At 37.6% G+C, this 24,555-nt stretch overlaps 1 protein-coding gene across 5 annotated transcripts in view; it reads left to right on the top strand.

The window, feature by feature from the left end:
- The window catches only part of caskin1 (CASK interacting protein 1), a 141,800-nt gene that overhangs the window by 106,687 nt on the left and 10,558 nt on the right, over positions 1-24,555 (top strand). For 2 of the 5 annotated variants that reach the window (XM_041996778.1, XM_041996769.1), the window contains exons 11-19: positions 2,924-3,169; positions 11,843-11,947; positions 12,600-12,718; positions 14,023-14,104; positions 14,580-14,689; positions 17,525-17,635; positions 19,568-19,669; positions 22,954-23,092; positions 23,507-23,650. In XM_041996778.1, coding sequence (XP_041852712.1) covers positions 2,924-3,169; positions 11,843-11,947; positions 12,600-12,718; positions 14,023-14,104; positions 14,580-14,689; positions 17,525-17,635; positions 19,568-19,669; positions 22,954-23,092; positions 23,507-23,650 — 1,158 coding nt within the window. The remainder of the gene's footprint in view (positions 1-2,923; positions 3,170-11,842; positions 11,948-12,599; positions 12,719-14,022; positions 14,105-14,579; positions 14,690-17,524; positions 17,636-19,567; positions 19,670-22,953; positions 23,093-23,506; positions 23,651-24,555) is intronic. The other 3 variants (XM_041996784.1, XM_041996788.1, XM_041996796.1) reach the window with 3 other exon arrangements.

Here is a 24,555-nt window from a genome sequence, read left to right as displayed (position 1 = left end):
TGTTAAAATTGTAACTAAAAATACCTAGCTTACATAGCCAGCTTAACTTTAATATATGTTAAAGTTAAGCTGGCTATGTAATCTAGTTTTGTTTTAGTTCTTTAAAAAGAGAAACTAAACAAACAACACTTATAATCTCACAAATTAGGAAATGGAATCATTTATTAAAACCACTTGTGTTTGTGGACTACGACGTGCTACTGATTAGCATAGCTTTGCTTAGCTTACCACAAATACCAGACAAAGCTAGTTTAGCTCTTTTCAAATGTTTTTAGAGACAAAATAACCAAAAACATGTATAATATCACCAACTGAAACATGAAATCATTTATTCACTTGTGTTTGTGCACTAAAATGTTACCAGTTAACTTAGCTTTGCTTAGCTTAGCACAAATACCAGTAACAGCTAGCTTGGCTCTGTTCAAAGGTTTTAAAGAGCAAAAATACCAAACTTACAATGGCACCACTTTAAAGATTGAATAATATATTAATGTTGTTATTATTATAATACAAATGCGCAGATGTAGTGCAACACCTTGTGGAGTCCTTGTTTCCTCTTTCTGAGGCTTTTTGATAACCTAAACTAATGTAACTAACCAATAAACAGCTACTGGCATTAGCTCAGTATTCATGTGAGAGTGTTATTTATCATCTAACCCCTGGCATGTGTGGTAATAAGATCTGCTTTGAATGCTTATCATTTAAACTTATATTGCTTAGTAGGCGTGCTGTCTGGCACCTCGGCCCATTATTTAACCATCTCCCTCCATCTTTTAACAAATCAATGACCTTCTAATCTTCTGGGTGACTTTTCCTGACCATATTCAGATCCATCCTGTCATTTCAAGTGTTACTGCACAGCCATAAACTGGTTCAGATGTGTTTAAATGTGTGTTAGTGTCAGTTTAGAGGTCGAGTTGTTTGTCCATCTGTCTGTTTCTCTGTAGAATTTTATATGTCTGCTTATGTCAGTCCTTATTGTTGTCTTGTTTGTCAGCTTTTTCATTCACCTCAGTAACACCATTCTTTGTCATGATGTTCTCTGATTAAATTTACACACCGTATAGTTAATTCATGGCAATGTTACCCCTCCATGGTCTAAGTTATGTTATGGCCTTATCTGTCCTTACATACATCATTGCAGCTGAACACAGCATAATAGTGAACAGCAGCTGGAGCTACAATGTAAAAACAGCTGGAGCAATTCCACTTGCCTTGCAGAGCCACATCTACTGATCACAACTGAGCATATTCACACACACTTGGGAGCTACAACAACTGTTCTGGTGATTTATTTTCTTTTACTCAGCCATTTGTCATCAATTTTTATTTATTATTTTTTTCGTACTACATGTAGGGAACCTCAAATCTGATCCTCCTTTTCATTAGGACGGATTTTACATTTCAAAACTAACATCAGTAATGACAGAATATGCAATAATTAGATAATAATTAGCATAATTTTACAGTCAAATCTCTTGACGTATAGTGTGCACTACAATGGTAACCTATTTTAAGGTGATTTCTAGTCTCTGCATGGGTAAGGATGCTATATTTGCAATCTCCACTCTTTGCAAAATCAGTTGTTCTATCTGTCTACATTGTAATTACCAAGTTTGCCTCAGTGATGAACAGGACAAGAAAATGATAATTATATATTTATAGAATATTTAGATTGTACACATTTTATTTTATAAATATTTTATAGCATAAATTAAAACAAAAGAAACTGAATAAAAACTCAAACAATATTAAAAAATAAAGACAAAATCACTGAAATTCTGTAGAAGTAAGATACTGTGTGTGAAACAATGTGGTACAGTTTTTTTTTTTTTAATAATTAATGTATCAGGGGGATATTGCTGTAATTTCCACATTGGCAACTAAAGGTTGATGCAACAAAATCTTATGAACCGCTGGTCTTTGAAATATCCAAGATTAATTTAAAAAGCAAAAACAAACTTAAAAAAATCAGCCATCGGAGCACACTGGAGAATGACATGACTGGTTGAACCTCATAGACTCAACAAAACTGGTTAATAGAGGATGGAAAACGTTGCCTGGTTGAATTAGTCTCCATTTTAGCTCCACATTTAGATGGTAGGATCAGTGGAAACATAATGAAAACATGGATCCATCCTGACTTGGATCAAGGTGGCATGGTTTACCCACCACAGCCTGAATATTGTTGCTGACCATGTCCATCCCTTTATGACCCCAGTGTAGCACCTTCTGATGCTACTTCCAGCAGGATAATCCACCATGTCACAAAGCTCAAATCATCTCCAACTGCTTTCTTGAACATGACAATGAGTTCACTGGACTCCAATGGCCTCCACAGTCAATCCAATAGAGCATCTTTGGGGTGTGGTGGAGCTGGAGATTCTCATTGTCAACTGCATGATGCTATCATGTGAATATGGAACAAAATCTTTGAGGAATGTTCCCAACACCTTATTCAATCTATGAAACTTAAACAATTAAGGCAGTTCGAAAGGGGAAGGGGGTCCAACCCGCCACTAGGAAGGTGGACCTGATAAAGTGGCTGATGAGTGTAAATATGTAGCTGTTTAAGAGCAGAATTTTTTATTGGTCAACCATGCACTTAGCCGAAACCATATAAGAAGACAGAAATCTGCTCCACTGTGCATCACTTTACCTCTCCATACTGTACATTTCATCTCACAGTTTCACAGAGTTTTCTCTTCTTCTCACCAACTTTCCACTTTTACATCCATTGCATGCTTCACCCCTCCCTTTTATTGGTTAAGTTGTAACTTCAGTCTTTGTTTTATTTTTCTTCCCCCCTCTTCCTTTTTTCTTACGTGTAATTCTCTGTTTTGTCGTTTGTTACGTGACGGTGGTCCACTGTTGGCTGGTTGTGTGTGTGTTTCTGTGTGTCGTCACGGTGGGTGTTATCTAGGTTTGGCCAGCACAGTCATTTGCACTCAACAGTTTCAAAAGATACCGCTGGTTCCCCCGGCGACGGTTGCCCCTGCCAACGCGGTAGTCAACGGCAACGACACCACGTTCCATCAGATCCATATCCTGCCTCCACCGCCTCCTCCTCCACCACATTCCCATCAGCCACTGCTTCCACTTTTCACATCCTTTGGCTATAACAGGTCGCCCGTGACAACTCCACAGGGAGACACACCCACTGCCCCAGGTACACGCCCACTTTTCATTATTATTATTATTATTATTATTATTATTATTATTATTATTATTATTATTAAAGCTTTAAGGGATGCTTTCTTTTTGCGTCTAAAAAATCAAATTCTAATTGGATAAAAGAAATTCAAATCAACGTTTTTAAATGTTTTCTTAAGAAGGCATTCATTAAAGCTTTATATTATGAATCATTATTTATGTGATTTTCTATGTTTGTTCATACTGTCTAACTTTTGTTTTTCTGTTTTTGCTGTTGTCATCTTCATTATTGAGAGCCAAAGCCAGCTTTTCAGTTGAAGTCTAGTATATAATTCCAGGTCACCACAATTTATATATTTTGCTGTTGCATATATAAATGTAAAAAAAAATAAAACTTGAATGAAATATAATGGAGCCCTTAAACTGCCATTATTGAAAATATATTCAAATAAATAGATAAATAAATGAATCACTGAATACATTTACAGGCCAGTTTAGCAAATAATTGATGTATAGAATGTGAAATTGACATATTTCTGCTTTCATTTCAGTTGTATATACGTTTTTTTAAACGTATTGTTGTCACCTCATGGATCAGCTTCTCATTTATCGGTCAATTATGCGATTGTTTAGATTCTGTTTTGTAAAATGTTGCCAAAAAATATTCAGCTAATGATGCAAAATGCTTATTTTGTAAAGAACTTGTGACAACTTGTTGTATTCCAGCTACTGAATAATCGGTTTAAGTATAAATAAAAATGGATGTTTGTTATAGCTTTAGACCAAAAAGCTATACTACAGGGCTAACTGCTTTTAGGTCATCGTTCTGACTGTGAGTTAAGCTAATTGCTAGTTACATGTCTGTACTGCTGAGCAGTACTGTAAAGGCCCATTTATGATTCCCTTACGTACGTAAATAGCGATGTCTATTTAAAAAGTTGTCATACGTCGCTGTCCTCATACTTCTATGTGTTTTGCGTTGCCATGGTCGTTAAGTCAGTTCCTCCACTAGTGGGCAGTGCTGAGTTCAGAGTTACTCCCACGAGCTGACGGCAGTTTCACACACCGTTTTGCAACGGTAATGCGTCGCTAAATAGCTTTTTCCAACTGCCAAACACACCCTAAACACTTGCATATAGTCTTTCTACAAAATCTCACGCAATTTGTACAGTTGTGTTCGTCTTTATTCTTCTTCTGCATTTTTCCCCCGTTTTCCATTTTCTTTTTCTCTGGTTTGTTTCTTTCCTTGGTTGCATGTCAGCTATTGTGCTTAGCACTGCCCCCGTGATTTCTGGTGGTATTGCTCCGTCTTCTGGGTCAAGCAATGAATAACTAAGCTCCCTGAAAATTATAAACGAAAAGAAAAGAAAAAAAACAAAACACGAAACTGTCTGTCTGCGTATCTGTCTTTTGCATCAAGCACAAATGGGTCTTAAGAAAACACCACCATGATAGTCCGGAGGACTCACTTTATTTGGTTGGAAATTCTGACAAGTTTTGCAGCTTCCTTTGTTTTGGTTAGCTTTCACGCTGCACTTCACTCCTGCAGACCAAACCACCTGAACAACAGCAGTTACAACAACTGCTCACTAGGCGGCGATATTTCTCAAAACTACAGCAGGTCAACAAGGAAGACGAGGAAAATCTGGCTCATTGATTCACCAGAAGTAAACAAAGAAGAGAAAAGTAGGATGAAATTTTAATTAATAAAAACTTTTGGGTTTTACACTTTCCGCTGAAAAAAGCGGACTTCATTGGGAACTAATTTTCAGCAAGTGCTTAATTCCCCATGTAGATGGAGTGGAGCTTCTGTGGGACTAGAGAAGGGACATACCTCAACACAATACATGTGAGCTCACCTTGAATTTTCTAGGGCATACCCAAACAGGGACGTCTTTAGGTGATTCTGCTACATTTGTTTATTGTTTGGACACTTTGTCCACAAAGAATCAGCGTTTCTGAAGTTTCAAACTGCTCACTGCCCGTCAGTGTTTAAAAATTTTCTATTTCAATAAAGGTAAAAAAAATTATTGAACCAAAAACTCAACATCTTTCAGGAAGTGGAGACAAAAGTGGAGCTGGACTTGGTTATGCTGCGTTATGTTGCCTGGCAACGGATTAAACTTTAATTAACTTTGGTAGGTGCATTATTGTAAGCTCGTGTTGACATCGTATGAAAATCACTCGGTCATCCGAATATAGATTATTGTTGCTTTTTGGGAAACTGTAGGTAATAATGGAGCCAGATGACTTAACCATCAACTTTCAGGACAAAATCGACAGTTAGTTGTAATTTGTTGTGCTTCCGCAAAGTCCTTTCACTTTTGTTCTGGTTGAACTGGTGTGAGCCCGGTGTCACGGTACGTGGAGTGTGCAGACCCAAATGCAGGGAAAAGAGGCAGAAGGCAGACAGGTCCAGGAACAAATGTTTAATAATGGCCACATTTTAATTTCCCTTTAAAATGACCTTGTAAACACCTAATTCTGAAAAATGGCCATTCCGAATTACACTTAAATCCGTAAAAAATGGCTGGTTTATTCTGATTTTAAATCCGAAGTGAATAATTCCTTGATCATGTATACGTTTATTCTGCTTTAAATTCCGGTTGTCCTTTCGCGATGACGGTACGGTACTCTACCTCCCGTCTCCTCCTCAGCTGACGAAAGTACATAGTATGCTAGTGTCCATCTGCTGTTTCAAAACTAGAATCAAAATCAGAGTGAAAATGGTTCTTATTATGTGGTCTTCCATGTTGTAGACAAAACAAAAAGAAGCAGGAAATGGAGTTTGTTTATTTCCGGCAGATGCAAATAGATCATGTCCACCCCCCTCCAATCAGAAACCTTCCCTACCCCAAGATCTAAAACGGAACTGAATACAGCCAATTAAACGTGTTTTCCATGTAAACCTCAATTCGAAATTACTATTTCCATGTAAAAGAAAAGGAGAATACTTTAACTCTGAATTATTTAATTCTGAATAACTAATTTCACACCAAAAAAAAAAAAAAAAAAACACATCATGTACCCGTGGCCAGTGATAACTGAGAGCAGTGACATGCAGAAGGCAGTCCCACCTTATCATGGTAAAAAAGAAAAAAATTACATAAAAAAATATTAATATTTTACACTGATCTGTGTTAAAAGTGCATTTTCATAATGACTCGACACGTTTTTGACATTTTATTAAGTAAAGATTGCTGAATTTGAGTATTTCCTGATCATATACCAGGCAGAAATCCCGGGTGAGGCAGTGGTGAGCTGTGCCTCACCTCTGGCTGCGCGATCCAATACAAACTGGGTTGCATGACATGTGCCCATTTCTGTTCCTCAGCATATCGCCAATATGAACTTTACAGAAATAATTGTTTTACAGATGACTCTCTACAGTCTGTGTAATGTCTTTAATGTATGTGTGAGGGAATTATTCCTGCTGATCGTACAATAAGGCAGAGAAAAAGTCAGCAGGTGAGGCAGGCAGTACTCTACCTCACCTCAAGGGGGCACACCCACACACCAACACAATGTGTTGAAAAGAGGAATGCTGATGGGATATGAAGCATTACCAGCAGTTGCATGCTGTTGGAGAAATAGTGAAATAAGATGTTCTTTTCAGTTCTTACAATTGTAAATCTGACTCCTGAGGAGTCAGTGTCTCACCAGCTATGAACCTCACCGCACATCACTGACTGAAGGTAACAGGGCTGGAGAACTAAAACAGACAATCTGGCAGTGACCAAATTAAACTAAGGTGCATATATACACTGAGGTGAACTAACAAGGAGCAGGTGAAGCAAATTAGCAAATTAAACCAGGTGTGCTGATGAACAGGAAGTGAAGCAAGCAGAACACACCAGGGGAAAACTCTACAAAATAAAACAGGAAACAAGACAGCAACCAAAACCCACAGATCATGACACGTGGTCCAGTTTACTACTGAGACTGCTGAATTTCTGAGACTCGAGAATATCATCAATTTATTTACACTTTAACACCAACCACAGCTTAAACAAGACGCTGTACACCTGAGACGAGTAAAATAAAAGCGTAGCAATGTATTAAAAACAACAACATAAAACAATTAAAATGAATAAAATATAACAGAAGTGGTATGTCAGTACCAGAACCCTATCTGTGTAAAAGTACTACCACAGACCTCTCTCTTCTTCTTCTGCTTCTTTGAAAAACTTTTTAAACGAGCATTTCGTCTCTGTGACAAAGCCAGTGCCCCTCCTCCTGTCACCCATGGTTCATGTGTTTGTGTATCAGAGCCAGGAAGCAACAAACTGAAAAAAATGAGTTAATTAGTTAATGAGCAATAAGATAATTGTAGGCTTTCATTAATTATTGGGCTAATGCGATAATAATGCAGTAACTTGGCCAGGCCTTGAAAAAAGGGGACACAAAATAAATAGGGGAGAAAATTAAGAGCTGGAATAATACAGAAATTATTATACCTATAAATAAATAAAATCCTAGAATGATTTTAATATAAAACACATAGTAAAAAATATTTAGTGAATGAATGAATAAAAAATAAAAATATAAGGGAAATTATTATTTGTACACATAGATTAATAAATAAATGTTTAGTGAAATAAAAAGAATTAAATAGCAAAGAAAAGAAAATGGATGTAAATTAAAAAACAACAATACTTTAGAAATAAATTAACAGAAATTAAACCAATAAATGAATTGCATAATAAAAGACAAAGGAAACAGATTGATTGACACCAAGCTGAGTTAATTTAGTAAAAGAAAAACATTAAATTAAAGGCAAAACTTTTTATGTGTTCATTTCTGGATGTTTTATTTATTTAGAACTAGTATTTATTGGAATATAAATATCTTTATTGTTCTATTTTCATTTTTATTTTATGTAAATATAAAAAATTATATACACAATATAAATATTTTTATTTATATGTATTTTCAATTATGGCAGTTTTAGTCCTCCGTATCATATGGGGGCTTCTTATATTTGTAAATCAGCTCGGTGAGGAGAAGCCGGTTAATATTGTTGCCCAAATCAGTTCATTTTGGAAGTAAAGCTTCCACCATCAGCGGTGAACCGTCCCTGGAATAATTTTCATAGAGATTACAGAATAGTTACATCAGCATATTTCACCATTTAAACCACAGATCATAAAATAAATACTAAATAAAAAACATTATTTGACCCCATTAACACTTTTCACAACCGTTGCATATTTTATTTCAGGTCATAAAAGGTTGATGCATCTATTGTTTCATCTGCTTGTGAAAGTTTTGTTCAAAAGGAAAAACTTTTTAAGCCTGTAATGAACTAAAACTGAAGCTTTGGATGGTGTGATAAAGTTTACAAGAATTAGTTGTAATTTGTTTGAGAATTTCTACATATAATCAGAAATGAGGAGTAACGTTCACCATTATAACTCACCTGACTTGTGTGGGATTCATTTGATTGTTTGGGGTTCTTTTGTTTATGTACTTATTTATTTTTTTAAGTGTATTTTTCCCTTCCTTCTTTCCTGTTTGTTGTTTTCCCCCCTTTCCCTGTACACCCCTTTAAACAGACACAGCTCATACCACAGCCCTATCCTCACCAAAGTTTCCCTGAACTGTCCTCGTCCTGTTTGTTCTCCTCACGTCTGACTGGTTCAGCGTCACCTCTACCAGCGCTGGCCTTTTATCCATGTGTGTGTGTTAGTGTGTGTTTGTGTGCAAAAAGTCGGGGGACTTAAGTGAAAATTAAGAAGAGATAGATGGAAACTGTCTGAGCTAAACCACAATTAAAATCATCTGAAGCGACATCAGGGAAGTTTGGGTTATCACGCTGAGGGAAAAAACATGACTTTGTTGTATTAAAAATAATGTTGTTTTTTTAAATGGTGCTTAAGTTTGTCAGAGGTTTTGTTGAAGATGTTTTTTTTCCTCACATGAACAAAGGGGTGAGATTTTCTGTCATTGCAACAAGGCTTTATGTTTAGAATAATGCAAATTTATTCGTGACAGTAACTTATGTTCTTGGTTTCATTAGTGCTCAGTGCGGGGTGTTTTAATCACGCATCACGTGCAGAAATTGGCAGGTTAAAAAGTGTGAAGGTGTTGCATTGTTAGAAAATGTCGCCCTCTGTGTTTTACAGGTAAGCTATTTACTGAACTGTGAATCAGCGCCTGCTCTGGATGCCATTTTGTTACCTCCAGGAAATTTTGTTACCTCCAGGAAATGAACCCTTTTAGACTTATTTTGTGACACATTATGAGACCAGAAATGGGGAACGCAGCACCTTCTTGGTGTATGTTCTCTAAGCTTTGACAATCTTGGCTAAAACTGCTATTTCATAAGCGTTTTCATTAGAATCGAGACGCTGTTTGGTCTCCTGTCTGAAGTTGCTTGGAGGGATGCAACATGGCCACGAGGAGGAGCTGTGTTGTCCATGAAAGCAAAGGGAACTTTTTTTGATGTGTGTGTTACTCTGGAGCACTGTTGGTCACACATATAAACCATTAATAAGCCCTTTTTTAAGAAGGTTATAATGGTTTATAACACTCTCCAAATGCACTACAGCAGCCCCATTCTGAAAAGCCCAACATATATAATCACACACTTATGGATGCATTATATATGTATGTGTATGTACATTATGACATATTTGTGTATATACACAGGTATTTTATTTATGTACTATGAGTATATAAATGTTTTCATATATCTTGATGGATATATATATATATTTCTCTGTGTGTGGGTGTGTATGAGAGTGCATGACAGTGGAAATATGGGATGTATGTTTTTAGGCTTTCTAAACCTTTCGTCATCAGCTTCTCGCTAAGGGCCCCTCTCCTCAGGAATTTAGCTTGAAACAATTTAATTTACCAAACCATCTTTCTGAAACATCCAAATCATTTCAATTGATTGTCCAGGTTTAGAGAAGCTTCTTTACCCTTAAGTTAGTTGTACAGTCTATCAAGTAAAAGGTGAGATCATCCAGAGTGAAAACAGACTTAAATGTGGAGAAATGTCAACATTATTTATGACTTTTTAATTGGTTTCTGGCTGAAATGCAATGGAGACGTTTGCATTTTGTGACATTTATTATAGAATTTTTGTAAATCTGCTAATGACTTGACGAATAGCTCCACACGTCCAGTACTGAAGCTGTGAATTTACGAGGAAAAAGACAGATGTTATTTAAGACTTCAGTGGTAAACTTACTTAAAAAAAGTAAAATTAACCAAATCAAACATTCTCTCATAGAGAAGACATAAAAAACTTTAATTCTATGAATTAAAGAAAAATTTAAAAAAGTTTAAACGTGCTAAAGAAAAGAAAAGGAAAAACTTTTATTCTTGTAAAGATGTGCATTTGTATAAAACAGATGTAATTCTGAAAAGGTATTTAAAAATGCCTTTAAAAAAAGTAAAATAAAAAAATCCCATTGTAAAGTTGCTGCTTTGCAGAAGAAAAATTTCTCAGAATAAAACAAAATCTTAAAAAATGTAAATTATTCTCCCAGTATAGAGCTGTCATTTAGCAATAAAAGTAATTTCTCTGAATTAAAAATAATAATATTACAAGAAAAACTTTTTAAAAATAAAATACATTCTCATTTTAAAGTTTTGACAGAAAAAGTCTCACAAATAAAAAAAACACTAATAATCTCTCATAATAAAGCTGTAGATTTGTTGAAAAATGTCATTCTCAGAATTAAGACGAAAACATTAACAGCATTTTTAATGTATAATTAAAAAAATCCCATATTTTATAAAGTTGTAGATCTGTTTAAAAAAGATCTGAATCAAGGCATTAACTTATGTTATCTAACAGTCTAAGAAGATCATTCACCCATCAGAGGCATAAAACCAAAGTTTTAGTTTCCTAATGAAACCCATCACTTTTTAGAGTTAAAAAAAAAAGAAATAACCATCTAAATCTTGTGTTTCTTGCACATTACTGTAGTTTTTCTCTTGAAATTTCTTTTCTGTCCTTCCCTCCTAGACACCTGATATGTCATCTGATTACATTGCCTTTGAGTCAAAATTATTAATTATGTTTAGAGTCTAAAATCCATTTATTGTCAGATTAAAGCCACTGAATCACATTTTTGATTCAAGCCTTTCATAATATAATATAATATAATATAATATAATATAATATAATATAATATAATATAATATAATATAATATAATATAATATAATATAATATAATATAATATTCATTATATATTATATAATTATATATATCAACCTTCATTATTATAATTAGTAGATGTTTAAGCGTATTGTTAAAGCTGCACTACTGGGTATTTAAATGAAATACGGGAAAATTGCCAGTGGTGTCTTGTAAGTATTGAACTTGTTTATGTTTACAGCTGTTGATGTTACAAAAGTCAGAGTAAATTAGCAGCTAGTTTGTGAATGAGGCAGAACATTTAGCTGCTGAGCAGCCAAAAAGAGGAATAAAAAAGTACATATTGAACAAATATGACTAAAAAACAACTCTAATATCAGGCTAATGCTAAATTATCGATGGACTAGCAACTTTCTGCTAACAGAGTTGTGCTCTGCTGCCTGCACGAGCCCAGAAAAATAAACACCAACTTAATGTTGCTGCTTTAAATGCAAATTTCTCATTGCCAGTCCTGCTCTTTCTTAGGCCACTTTAGGGGTCGGTTAGCGGTTAACAGTGGTGTTCTGTGTTGAAGGTTGTCGAGGCTCAGAGGCAAGTCCTCACAGTTCTCCCACCCCATCCAGCGGGCCCCATGGAGGCTCCAACGAAGAGATCTGGGTTCTGCGCAAGCCGGTGGCAGGTAACTAAGCCGCGCTGCGCTGAGCCCTCAACCTCTGACTCCCTAAAGTCTGACCAGGGGCCAAACAGTATCTGACATCCGTCTGCAAATGTCCTCGAGAGCAGAATCCACCCATCGGTGTGTTTGAGTCATGTGATGATGGTGCTGGAAGGCTTTCAGATACTCTTTGACCTGCTCTTGACAGTTTTCCCATGTCCTGCTTATCCCTCCATCTGAAGCTTAGCTGAACTCAGTGGCTGCAGGCATTTGCATCGGTCTACAGTCTGTGTGCGACTGGTTGTGTTGGGATGCTTTCATGTGGGAGAGAAGAAAAACAAAAAGAGTGAGAGGTTGTGTGTGTGGTGGGCATGAGAGGAAAACAGATGTCTTTATTCCTCTTTTGTGTTTGTCACTCAGTCGTCTGTCGACCTGTCTGTCCGTCCTGTCCATCCAACCACATGCTGCCCAGTGCATTTCAATGGAGAGTCACATCTCTTAATATTTACCTCTGGATAACAGCTAAACCACTGTGTATGTGTGTGTATGTGTGTGTGTATGCGTTTATCTGTATGCTGCATTTGTGTGTTCGTACGGATAACATCTGTACATATTGTTTGGGTGGTTGCTTGATTGCATGTGTATGTTCGTGTGTGCGTGTGTTTGTGTGTTGCAGGTGGAGATCGCAGCAGTGTTGGGAGTTCTGGAAGTGTGACCAGCGTGAGGTCTTCAGGAAGCGGTCAGAGTGCCGGCAGCGCTGCACACATCCTCCATGCGCAGGCTGAGGGTGTTAAGGTACCAAACACGCACACACACACAACACACACACACATACCTTTCTATTTACTCCATTCACCCTTATTCAACCATGCCCTCGAACTAAAATTTTCTGTTTCGTATTAGAAAATGTGATTTTTCTTACTAAAAAGTAAGTCACATTATATATTACAACAGATTGCCGTGATTTACAAATCTGATCAACCTAAATTTTATTCCCAGTAGAACATAAACAAGATATCGGATATTAAAACTGAGAAATTTTACTATTTCATGCAAAATATTTGCTCATTTTGAATCTGATGGCAAAAACACATCTGTAAAATGCTGGAGCAGAGGCAGCAAAAGTCTGGAAAAGTAACTGGCACAAATAAAAAACATCTGAATGAGCATGTGTGTCACAAAATAAGTATAAAATGGTGAAAATAGTCTACAGTGAAACAAAGCTGTGCTTGTGAAGGGTGAACATCCTCCTAATAAATGGATTTCCATGCTGTACTGTTCAATTTTAGGCACTTGCTCTTGGGCCTTTTAGTTTGTTCTCTTTGTTTAAAAATTAAATCTGTGAAATAAACAAATTGATTATGTATTGCCGTCAATATACCTGGAAAAAAAGCTTGAAGAGGGGGAAAAAACAAGAGTTTATTGAATATACAAATAACAGCATCCTGTAACATTCACCAATCAGAAGGTTATTTGGTGACTGGTAAGGGTGACACGATTGGGTATAAAAAGGATCCACTTTTATTCCAAGCAAGGATGCGTTGTGGCTCATCACTTTGTGTCAAACATGGTCAGCCAATTATCAACAGGTTAAAAAAAAGTGAAGAAAGGCAATAAACTTTTAGTCTTACAACATCTACAGCGCATAATAATGTGGAGATATTTGTTATCTGGGGAAATCTCATTGAGTAAAGGCTAAAGAACAACATTTGACATGATATTTGAGCCATCAGAAAATGAGCTGGTGAATAGTTTCTGTTCTCAGTTCCCAAATGATTAAAAAGTTCAGTTAATGGGACACTGATGTAACATAATAATAAACATGACTCTATTACAACTTGTACCTAGTCTTACGATAAAGTACCATTGAATGGAAAAAGCTCCATTTCTGAGGTTTTTATGCTGGTCACATTTTAATGCATCAATCAAAACACGAAGTTCTGGGTGGTTTTGATCCAAATGTGACTTATCTTCAAAACTGTTTGCCCTCCCCCCATCAGTCCTTTCAAAAAGTTTGCTTGCATGCAAACATTTTAAGATGTTACATGGCTTTTCATGTAAATGCATGGAAGCGTTTATAAATATCTGTGTATTTCCAGCTTTTAGCCACGGTATTGTCACAGTCTGCCAAAGCCAAGGAGCATCTGATGGAGCAGTCAAAGTCTGTGGACCAACCTGCAGGTAAGACCGCAGTCATTCCAGTTACTGTTACTTTTACACATGACTCTTTATGACAAGAATCCGTAAGCATGCTGTATACAAGCATGCTCTTTACAATGTTATGAAGCTCGTGAAAAAAAGGGAAGAAAACAAAGATAAAAACAAGTATCAGAGGAGATTAAGTAGAAAACCAGGAGTCATAATCCACCGGTCTTTTTAAATAATGTCACCAAACCACTTGTACACACATAGATCTTGGCTTGTTCAACAGACAGATGGCCAAGGCAGAGGATGTAGGAGGAAGTGTAGAAGGCTGTGATTGGTTGAGAGATTTTTTGTATCATTGAAAGCAAGAATTTAATTTGTTGCTTGTCAATCCATGAAAGAGACTGGCCAGAAATCAGTTGGAGGAGGATGGCTGAGGTCAGATAGTGAGCTGAGTAGATAAACGATAGGCTGACAGCTCCTAACTGGTCAGTGACATTTTTCCCAACAGGCTCTGCCAGCTCTTCTCGGACATCAAGCCAATCAGGCTGTCCACTCCATGAAGCGCCGCCTTACGATGCCACAGCAACCAGGAAGGGGGAGGGTCCAATAGAAGGGAAGGTAGGACAATCCTGAATCCCCCGAGATTCAGTGTTCTGTATAAGCACACGGGAGTCGGTACCGTCAGCTCCTAACTCCACAGCGATGAGATCGCAGCTCCTCAGTCGCCTCAACCACACTTAACACTCACACAAACACACTCCAACATGTCCCAGCGGTTTTTATCACAACTGGCTTCGTCCGTGCTGCGAGTGTTCGGATGCAGCCACGACACGGTGAGTCTGGGAGTGGATCGTGTGGGAATCTAGGAACAGGGAATTTTGTGTATGCTTGTGAGAGAGAATCCTATCTTTCAGTTACCTGCTTTTCATCATTATCGACTCCTTTTAGTTGCAGCTTCTCTCCCTCCATTGCAGTATTTTACTTTTATTTGCCAGGATAAATCCTCCAGTTTGTGCACCACAGGCAACATAACTCCAGTTAAGATATTGTTTTGTGTATGTGTGTGTCTGGTGGCAGGTGCCCAGGAATATGCACGGTGTGGGTGGACTATCTCAGCACAAGAAGTGTGAAATCAGAGCTCACATTGTCCACAATGAGACGGCATTTACTGCGCTGTGTGGTTGTGTGTGGACTTAACTTCATGTCTAATTGTATTTTATTCAAATATATTGTTTCAAGCAAAAAAACCAGTGAGCATATTAAATGCCAGGTGGTCGTGGTGAATGTGTGCATCACTTGCCTGCAGTATGTGTGTGCTGCTATGTAAGCCACGTTCCAATGACCATCTGTTAGCTACAGTAGAGTCCTCATTCTTTATTGCCCAGCCTCCTGATGCTTCCCTCCACAGGGTAACATGGTGAAAAGGGAACACCAGTTATTTCTGAGGGATAGTGTGCAGCAGAAGGGTCTCAGGAAAAGACAGTCATGAGGGGGAAAAAGAAAGATAAAGACAGAAAGACTAAGGACAGTCAAAAGGGGAAAGTGTTACTGATAAACCCAGCACTGGATCCTTGTTTACAAAAGAGTTAATAGATTTAACTTAGACTTTCTTCTGGTCTTTAAATACCAGCTCTTTTTCAGTTGACGGCAGCAATGTGACAACTTTCCCCTTAAGTAATGCCACCACATGAGGACTTAGTCAGAAATGGTCATGGACCAAAAAGTAAAGCCAATTTTTTCACATAAGATCACAGAGATGGTCAAGGAGACTGAAGCCAGTTATAACATTTAATATTCTGTTAACTAAACAGTGAGTTGAGATAAACAGCAATGACTCCCTGCTGCTATGAATGTGATGGGAACTCTTACTGATACTTTATAAAGGGAGGAAACAGGATCTACCCTAAGTTTTAATGAAGAAACAGCCATACCTAATTTCACACCTTTAATAGATAATCAAATTAAACTTAGTTGTATAGTTATAAGAGCTTTTTCACATTAAAGTTCAGCACAGACTTGGAGGCGCCTGTGCCCTAAACTGCAATATTAGAAAGAAAATCACTTTAATTTCACCATGACTAAACAGATAAGATAATTATTTAGAAATAAGTAGATGCTTTCATTACAGTGAAACGCTATCAAAACACAGTTTTTTTAAATTCCCACCTACTGCAATTTCCTCTACTATCAGTCATTAGCATTTAGAGCAGGACATTACACTAAATTAGCGTGTATATTTTAGCTCCTTTACAGATGATGTTGACTACTACACAAATACTATCATTTGCAATAGATGACTACTTAAATTAGTGGTTTACAAAATTACTTTATAAAAAACAGAGAAAAAATGTGGTGGTCAAGATTAAAAGGAATTAATTTCCTAATTAACTCGCTACATAACTGAGAGACTGTGAAGTTCAAGAACGCTAGCGGAGAAGAATAGCAATTGTGCAATATCAAATATATATTAAACTTATATGAACTACTTCTATGATTAAGATGTGACTTTGTTTGATTTTGATGTAAAAACAAAACATGTTACCCAGAGTTTTGAGGCTTGGAAATATTGTATTATGTTAATGTTTGGCATATTTAGCTTAAATTAGCATATGAATAACTAGACATAAATGTGACATAAATGTTTAAATTATACGTAAGCAGAATTTTACCAACATTTGGTCAAGCAACTTGTTAGCAATCCACATGTAATGTTAGCTTAAATCACTTTCATCACATTTATCCATGACCATTAGTGGGTGAAAAAGGCTACTTGCTAACAGCTAAAGAGCTATCTCTTTGTAATTATTTTGTTTGTTGCAACTTGAACTTAAGAATAACTTCAGCTTGTTGCAGCCTTTGCTAATGATAGGAGTAAAGCTAATGCACAGAAGTATTCATGATGTCCATGACTTGCTAGTTTCATTAAACAATTATGTTTACTTTTGACCAAACTTTTCAGTCTATAGAGCAAAAAATACAACATGCTTTCACACTTTTAAACACTTTTTTGTACTTCTTTGTTTTTACATCTTTCCTGTAGACTTTCAAACAAAGTTGAATCAGAGAGAATGAAATGCAGATTAGCTTTCTTGCTGCTAATCTTTAGCGCTAGCTGTAGCATTTGACAGACTCAGGACAGGTCTTTCTCCCTCCAAACATTAGCCTGGGTTTTCACTTCGGGGCCAAGAGGGGCAAACCAGGGCTAAAGATAAATAGCCAACCGGGTTATAATACCAGTGAATTATTATAATAATTCATAAATGTACAATGATCAGTACTTTTCCAATTTGTAAAACTGTAGTAATATTATGACTGAGATGGTTAAACGTTTCTTTGTTTAGTAACTAAACTGTAAGTCCTGTTTGGTCCTGTTGGCCCTGTTGATGAAAATTGGCTGTTGAAGAAGCAAACACGGTGCCAGTGACTGCATGCCCCCTGTTTTCTCTCCTGTAGAGCTCAGAGGCCGTTGTCCAATGGCTGAGCGACTTTCAGCTGCAGGTCTACGCTCCAAACTTCCTGGGTGCTGGGTATGACTTGCCCACCATTAGCCGAATGACCCCGGAGGTAAGGCAACTGAACCCTAATCCCAGATCCCCAGAGAGTTTACACCCTCGTCCAAGGACAACAATGGAAACAAGTCTGCATGACTTTGATTTGTTCTGTCCTTGGTGCTTTCAAGATGCATGTCCATCATTTCCCTTAAAAAAAGAAAAACCTTGGTAACTCAGTTAAACCCCATAAGCAGTGACCTCAGCTGTCCTTTCCCTGCCTCCTGTCACACCTGTCCTGGTTTAAATTTTGTCCTTCCACCCTCAAACTGGTGATGTCCTCTTCTGTTTCTGATCCCAAAAATGTTATGTCACTACTGGAATGGGCATGAAATCCAAACAATAAAATGTATTTGTGGTTGTAAATGTTTGAGACATTGACTGCATAAGAAACTATTCAGTTCCTCATTTTGTTTATTTTGTGTTAAAGGTTTAGTTAATATATGTACACATAATGAGAATATGTGCACAGCAAAGCAGTAAATAATGATTTCTAGCTAATTTTACTTTAGCTGACAAGCTAAACGTGCTACAACTAGCTAAAGTTCATGACATATTTCTAAAAGAGTTAACACTATGATGCAGGTTTAGCATGCTAAATGCTAGCTTTGGCTAGGTACACAAGTCTCTCTCTCTCTCTCTCTCTCTCTCTCTCTCTCTCTCTCTCTCTCTCTCTCTCTCTTTGTCTATATACATATATATATACATATATATGTTCTTATAATTAAATATTCTATATAATATATATTATTACATACAGGTTATTTTTTGGAAGGGCTGGGCCACTGCTCTATAAAGTGCTGAATTTCCGAACCAAAAATAACTATGGACATAAATATAAATGCTTACATTGTCATCTCTTAATCCCCCTGTTCTAAGTTTTAAAATTATGTACTTCACAGAGGTCCGTTTGAACAGGTGCCTAGAGATAGGAAATATTATCAATGAAATGAAAAGAATAAAAAAAAAGAATGAGAAAAAGAAAGAGATGAGCTGTACTGTGATGAATAGACCATTACAATGCTTTAAATTTTACATTTTTACATCAGTTCTGTTCCAGTTTATATTTCTAACCACTGACTGAACTGATTGCACCAAATCAAATTCAGAAAATAATACAGTGGATGTAAAGAAATAGATCCGCTCGACTTCCTGACACTTCCATCACCACCTCCTGCCTGTTTCTAAGCAACTACATGGATGCTCTTTGCTACACACTAACATATAAATAATTTTTAACACATGAATTATTTATATGTACATATACATGCATGCTAAAAGGTTAAGAGCTACACTGACTTAGTGTTATAAAAGAAAGAGTATCTCATATTGTGTCCTTTTTTTCACATAATGAGAATGCAACCAACCGTGTGTGTGTGTGTGTGTGTGTGTGTGTGTGTGTGCGCGCGTGTGTGTGTGTGTGTGTTTAGGTGTGTTTAAGTGTGTGTGTGTAAGTTTATGTTGCAGGTATAAATGTTCATGTAGTCTGGAAAGTGTGTTATTGTGTGTCCATAGTTACACAGAAACAGAATTATTCTGCTGTTGTACTTGTTTATTTGATTAGAGTAAAAAAAAGAAGCTACACTTTGTGATTTCTAAAATACATCTTTGTAATAGTTTGTTTTCTTATTATAAAAGTGAGAGTAAAATTTAAATGACATCAGGGCTGCTTCTTTTTTTAGATGCTTCCAGTCATTTCAGACATTTGTTTTTCTTTTGATTTTGAGACATTTGCATCTTCACTCTTTTCTCCTCAATTGGCAGAAGCTTTCATCAGATGTCATGCTGTCGCTTGTGTTGCAAGTTACACTGTGTGTGAGAGAGAGTGAGTGAGAGAGGGAAAGAAAGACAGAGGGGGTTACACTGATGGATTCTTGCAGAGCACTTTGAACTTTGTGGAAAATAATGTGGCTGTAGTAACTCATAGTGTGTTTGCTTGTGTGGGTAGGATCTGACAGCCATCGGGATAACTAAACCAGGTCACAGAAAGAAGATGACATCGGAGATCAACAAGCTAAGTGTCACAGAGTGGCTGCCAGATCAGAAACCTGTAAGTAAAGTTTAACAAACACACATGCACTCACCGGCTGCTTTATTAGGTCTGCTTTGCTAGTACCGGGTTGGACCCCTTTATGTCTGCAGAACTGCCCTAACACTGCATAGCATAGATTCAACAAGGTGTTGGAAACATTCCTCAGATGATCTGAGTTTTGTGACATGGTGCAGTATCCTGCTGAAAGTAGCCATAAGAAGATGCTACACTGTGCTCATAAAGGATGGACATGGTCAGAAACAATACTCAGATAGGCCATGGTGATTAAACCACAGGGAGTACTAAGAGGCCCAAAGTGGGCCAAGAAAATGTTGCCCACACCATGACACCACCAGCAGCCTGATACAAGGCAGGATGGATCCATGTTTTCATGATGTTTCCACCAAATTCTGAGCCTAGCATCTGAATGTGGAGCAGAAATGGAGACTCATCAGACCAGCAACATTTCTCCATCTTCTATTGTCTAGTGTTGGTGAGTGTGTGTGAATTGTAGTTTCCTGTTCTTAGCTGACAGGAGGCAACTGTTGTGGTCTTCTGCTGCTGTAGCCCATCTGTTTCAAGGTTCCTCCATTTCATTCTCCTCCGGGTTCCATTGCCTGAGGCATTCACTCTGTGCTTCGTCCCCTGGGGCCATCTTCCTGATGTAATCATGGAGCTTGGATGTTTCATCTTGGATAGAGGCCCTGTAGCTCACTAGTCCTCAGCCTCCCTCTTTGCTCTTAGTGTATAGCCTCTGGATACTGGATTTGGGGTGGAACCTGCCATGCATGGAGAACAGCTTCTGTGTTTTAACATCTGTGGTCTCAACTGCCTCATATATATATATTATTTCCCCCTGAAAAAAAGCGCACCCTCAGTAAAACCATAACTCAGTTGTATAGAGGAAGTTAAGGCTTTTAATTTTCTTCATTTTAATGACAGAAAGACTGAGGTGTTGCTATTTGGGCCCAGTGATGCATATAAGGGAATAGCTGACCTGGGGTTGTTGATGGATTATTTGAAGCCGACAGCAATAAACCTTGGGGTGCGCCTGGATGGTAACCTTACACTTGACTCACAAATAAGCTCGGTGGCCAAGTCTAGTTTCTTTCAGCTAAGACAACTGTCAAAGGTGAAACGATTTCCTTCTCAGCATCATGTTCAGATTTTAATCCATGCTTTTATTTCTAATCGTTTGGACTACTGTAATGCACTCTATGCTGGGCTCAGTCAGACCTCCCTTAATCAGCTGCAGCTGGACCAGAATGCAGCGGCTCGATTTTTAACTGGTACTAAAAACGAGAGCATATTACTCCGATCTTGGCCTCCCTGCATTGGCTGCCCGTTCATTTTAGAGTTGATTTTTAAAATTCTTTTATCTGTATTTAAGTGCCTTCACAGTCTTGCCCCACAATATCTGTCAGACCTTTTACAGCCCTACACACCGTCACTCTCTCTCAGATCGGCAAACAGGTCACTTTTAAATGTCCCCCCAACCAAGAGGAAACTTAGGGGTGACCGAGCCTTTTCTGTAGTTGGGCCAAAGCTATGGAACCAGTTGCCTCCTCACATTAAGGAGGCCTCTTCACTAACTGTTTTTAAATCACTGCTTAAAACTCTTTTTTTCTTTTTGGCTTTTAATACTGGTGGAGATGTTGGTTTTGACTGTTTATTTTGACAGATGGGTATACATATTTACTGGTTACTGTTTTATACTGTTAACTGTTTTTTTTTTGTATATGTTTTCATATTCTCTTTTTATTATTTTATTGTTTTATTTTGGTGTGAAGGACTTTGATCAACCGTGTTGTTTTAAAAGTGCTAAATAAATGAAGTGGAGTTGGAGTGTATATATACATATATATGTACATATATATATATATATATATATATATATATATATATATATATATGTTATAAAGTGTTTTGACCTTGGCGCTTAGAGGTTTATAAGAACTGAAATGAACGGAACTAGTTTGTGAAGCATGAACTTGGACATTTTGGTCCAGACAACTGCTGCTCACTGGATATTTTCTCTTCTTCAGACCATTCTCTGTAAACCCTAGAGATGGTTCATCAGAAACTCAAGGATTCTGGGTGGGTGAAAATCTCTGGGACTTTCACCCACCCAGAAATCCTCAGATTAACAACATTGCTGCGTTCAAAGTCACTTAAATCCTCCTTCTTCCTCATTCTGATGTTCTCAATTTGAACCAGAGATGTTCACAAGTCTTCTTGCAAGACTCATATTTCAAGTCTTTGACCTTTTAATGACCTTTTAGCCACTTTTAGAGGTCCCTGCACTAGTGCATCAGAAAAATCTTATTTTTTAAGGGCTTGAAATAACTTGAGATACAGAAAATATTCATTTAAAACCTTTTAAAATTGAATTTTAAAACCCTCAGTATTTTAATTAATTTAGATCCAATACTTGCAGACCCAGTAAATATTTCTTCAATTCCTAAATTAACAACAACTGTACTTTTCTACTAAACAGACCCAGTAAAACTACTTTGTTTACAGTGGGTCTGATCCCAGTTTAACGTCATCATAGCAAAGTCAGCAGTTTATGGAAACTGTTCATTGTGTCTCATTCTTCTTCTGAACACATCTGTTGGAGCCAAACCGATGGTACAAAAGTAGTAACAAGCCAACATTTACACCACTGTGGCGCTAAGCTAGTTGCTAACAGAGATGCTAACTCATTAAGCTTTTACATTACAGTAAATAACCTCTGGTGAATGTGATGGAACCAGCGCCCTGGATTCTTATACCACAGGCGTGCAGTTCGCTGCTCTTATACTGGTCCCTTTTTATTAAGATTATAATGCCCAAAAGTTACAATGGTTCTGCAGCAACAACTGCGTTCACTGGATTCCGAGTGCATCTGTGTGACTTTACACAAATGTAATGTCTGGAGAAACGAAAGCAGAAAGGAGATCAGAGAGAGAGAAGATCATGAAAAAAAAGACTGAGTATTGAATCGTGAGTCCAAGTCACTGGAAATGCGTCTTCAGTGTGACTCAAGTCTGAGTCCCAGACTTGATTCCCCATCTCTGGTTCAGCAAGTCATCGTGTCTACATGAGTTGCTGCCATATGATTGGCTGATTACATATTTGTGTTAACAAGCAGGTGAACAGGTGGACCTGATAAAGTGGCTTCGAGTACATACACATTTGGATTACTTGACTGAAAAATGATAGTCCATTTCAATCTTTTATTGGCTTTCTGGGCTAAGATTCATTGAAGACCGTTATGAGAGCTGTTTTAAACTGTTTACATTTTTCTGGTATTCCCACAGAACAGCCTAGGAGAATGGCTGTCAGCTATTGGTCTCAGCCAGTACCACCAGGTGTTGGTGCAGAACGGTTATGAAAACATTGACTTTATCACTGACATCACCTGGGAAGACCTGCAGGAAATAGGGATCACCAAACTGGGTAAGAAATACACACATGCTGTATGCATATCAACAGATTTTTGTTTGCATATTTGTTATTTAAATGTTTATTTACCTACCATTAAGTGCAATAACCATACAAATTTGTGGTATGGCTGAATAATAAAAGAATATTTTCCAATGACCTCATTAGAAGTCCAAGGGTTATGACAGAAAATAAAAACGGTACAGAAGTAAAACATTTTGTTGTCACAAGCTGCTCACATTCACTCCACTTAAATTATGTATGAATGAAAAATACTTTATTTATCCCAGAGGTAAATTTTAATATCTTATCTTGTGCCCAGTGACATCTTCAGTACATGAATAACAGAATAATTCAGATTTTGATTGATTGATTTATATTGTCATCTTCATGAAGCTGAACTGCTGCTCCAATCTAACATTGTTTTAGGTCACCAAAAGAAGCTGATGCTGGCAGTGAAGAGACTGGCTGAAATGCAGCGCAGTTTAGATGGGCGGGGCTCCCTCAGAAAGAAGCCCCCGCCAATCACACAGCAGCATGAAGTCATGTCGATGGACAGCCCGCCACCGGACGGTGAGTGAGCTAACAGTCGATGGTTTAGCCTAGCTTCTTTTTGCGTTTCCACTGGCAAAAACGGGGAAGGGTACCAGAATATCCGATTTGAGTCGTCCTACCTTTATTGGACCATTCTATTGGGGTCCCAACAGCCTGTTTCCACCAGGGGGTCAGGCTCGAGACAGGCCGGTTTGGTGTGATTTGGTTCATTAAACCCTAATCTCTGTTGTGTTTCTTTGTCAAGTCGCACAGGAAGTGAAGATTCTTTTGACCAATCAACAGATTGCTGTGTGTCAAGCTCCATCCTTTAGGGTTGGATCGGTAACATTAGGTATCCAATGGAAGGGTCCCAAAAAAGTAGGAGGGGTTGGATCAGATAGTCAACCTGTCCCATACCGACCTGGACCCATTGGTGGAAACAGAGCTAACCATAATGTGTCACACTGTTATGATGTCACATCTGACACATCTGTCACTCACCGGCTTATGGGCTGCCTACCAAGTAAGGGTACAGCTGGCTGTGAAAACGCAAAAGAGATTACGGTTTACCAAGCCATCCTAAACCGAGCTGGACCCCTTGGTTAAAACAGGGTTTTAGTTTCAACCCGCTCCTACTATTAAATACCAATAACTTCTAAGCTAAACAAAAGCATTATTCACAGCATTCATTGGTCTATTGATTGACTGGGGCAGCTGTATTTACCAGTTACCTGTATGCAGGGTACCATTAACCAAATCGCAGTGGATACATCGGTACAGGTTCAAACAAAACAGAGAGAAATGGACAAACAGTAACTTCAAAGCATCAATGACCTTGTGTGCGATACAGTAGACAATATTTATTTGACAATTAGTTATATAAACGGAAAAAAACACTGTTATATAACATATATCTCCATCATCATAACTCCTCTACTAGGTAA

This window comes from Melanotaenia boesemani, chromosome 2 (assembly GCF_017639745.1).
Source record: "Melanotaenia boesemani isolate fMelBoe1 chromosome 2, fMelBoe1.pri, whole genome shotgun sequence".
In the NCBI taxonomy this organism is placed as follows: Eukaryota; Metazoa; Chordata; class Actinopteri; order Atheriniformes; family Melanotaeniidae; genus Melanotaenia; species Melanotaenia boesemani.
The sequence above is the reverse complement of the archived record's forward strand: the minus strand, read 5'-3'. Positions and strand labels throughout refer to the sequence as shown.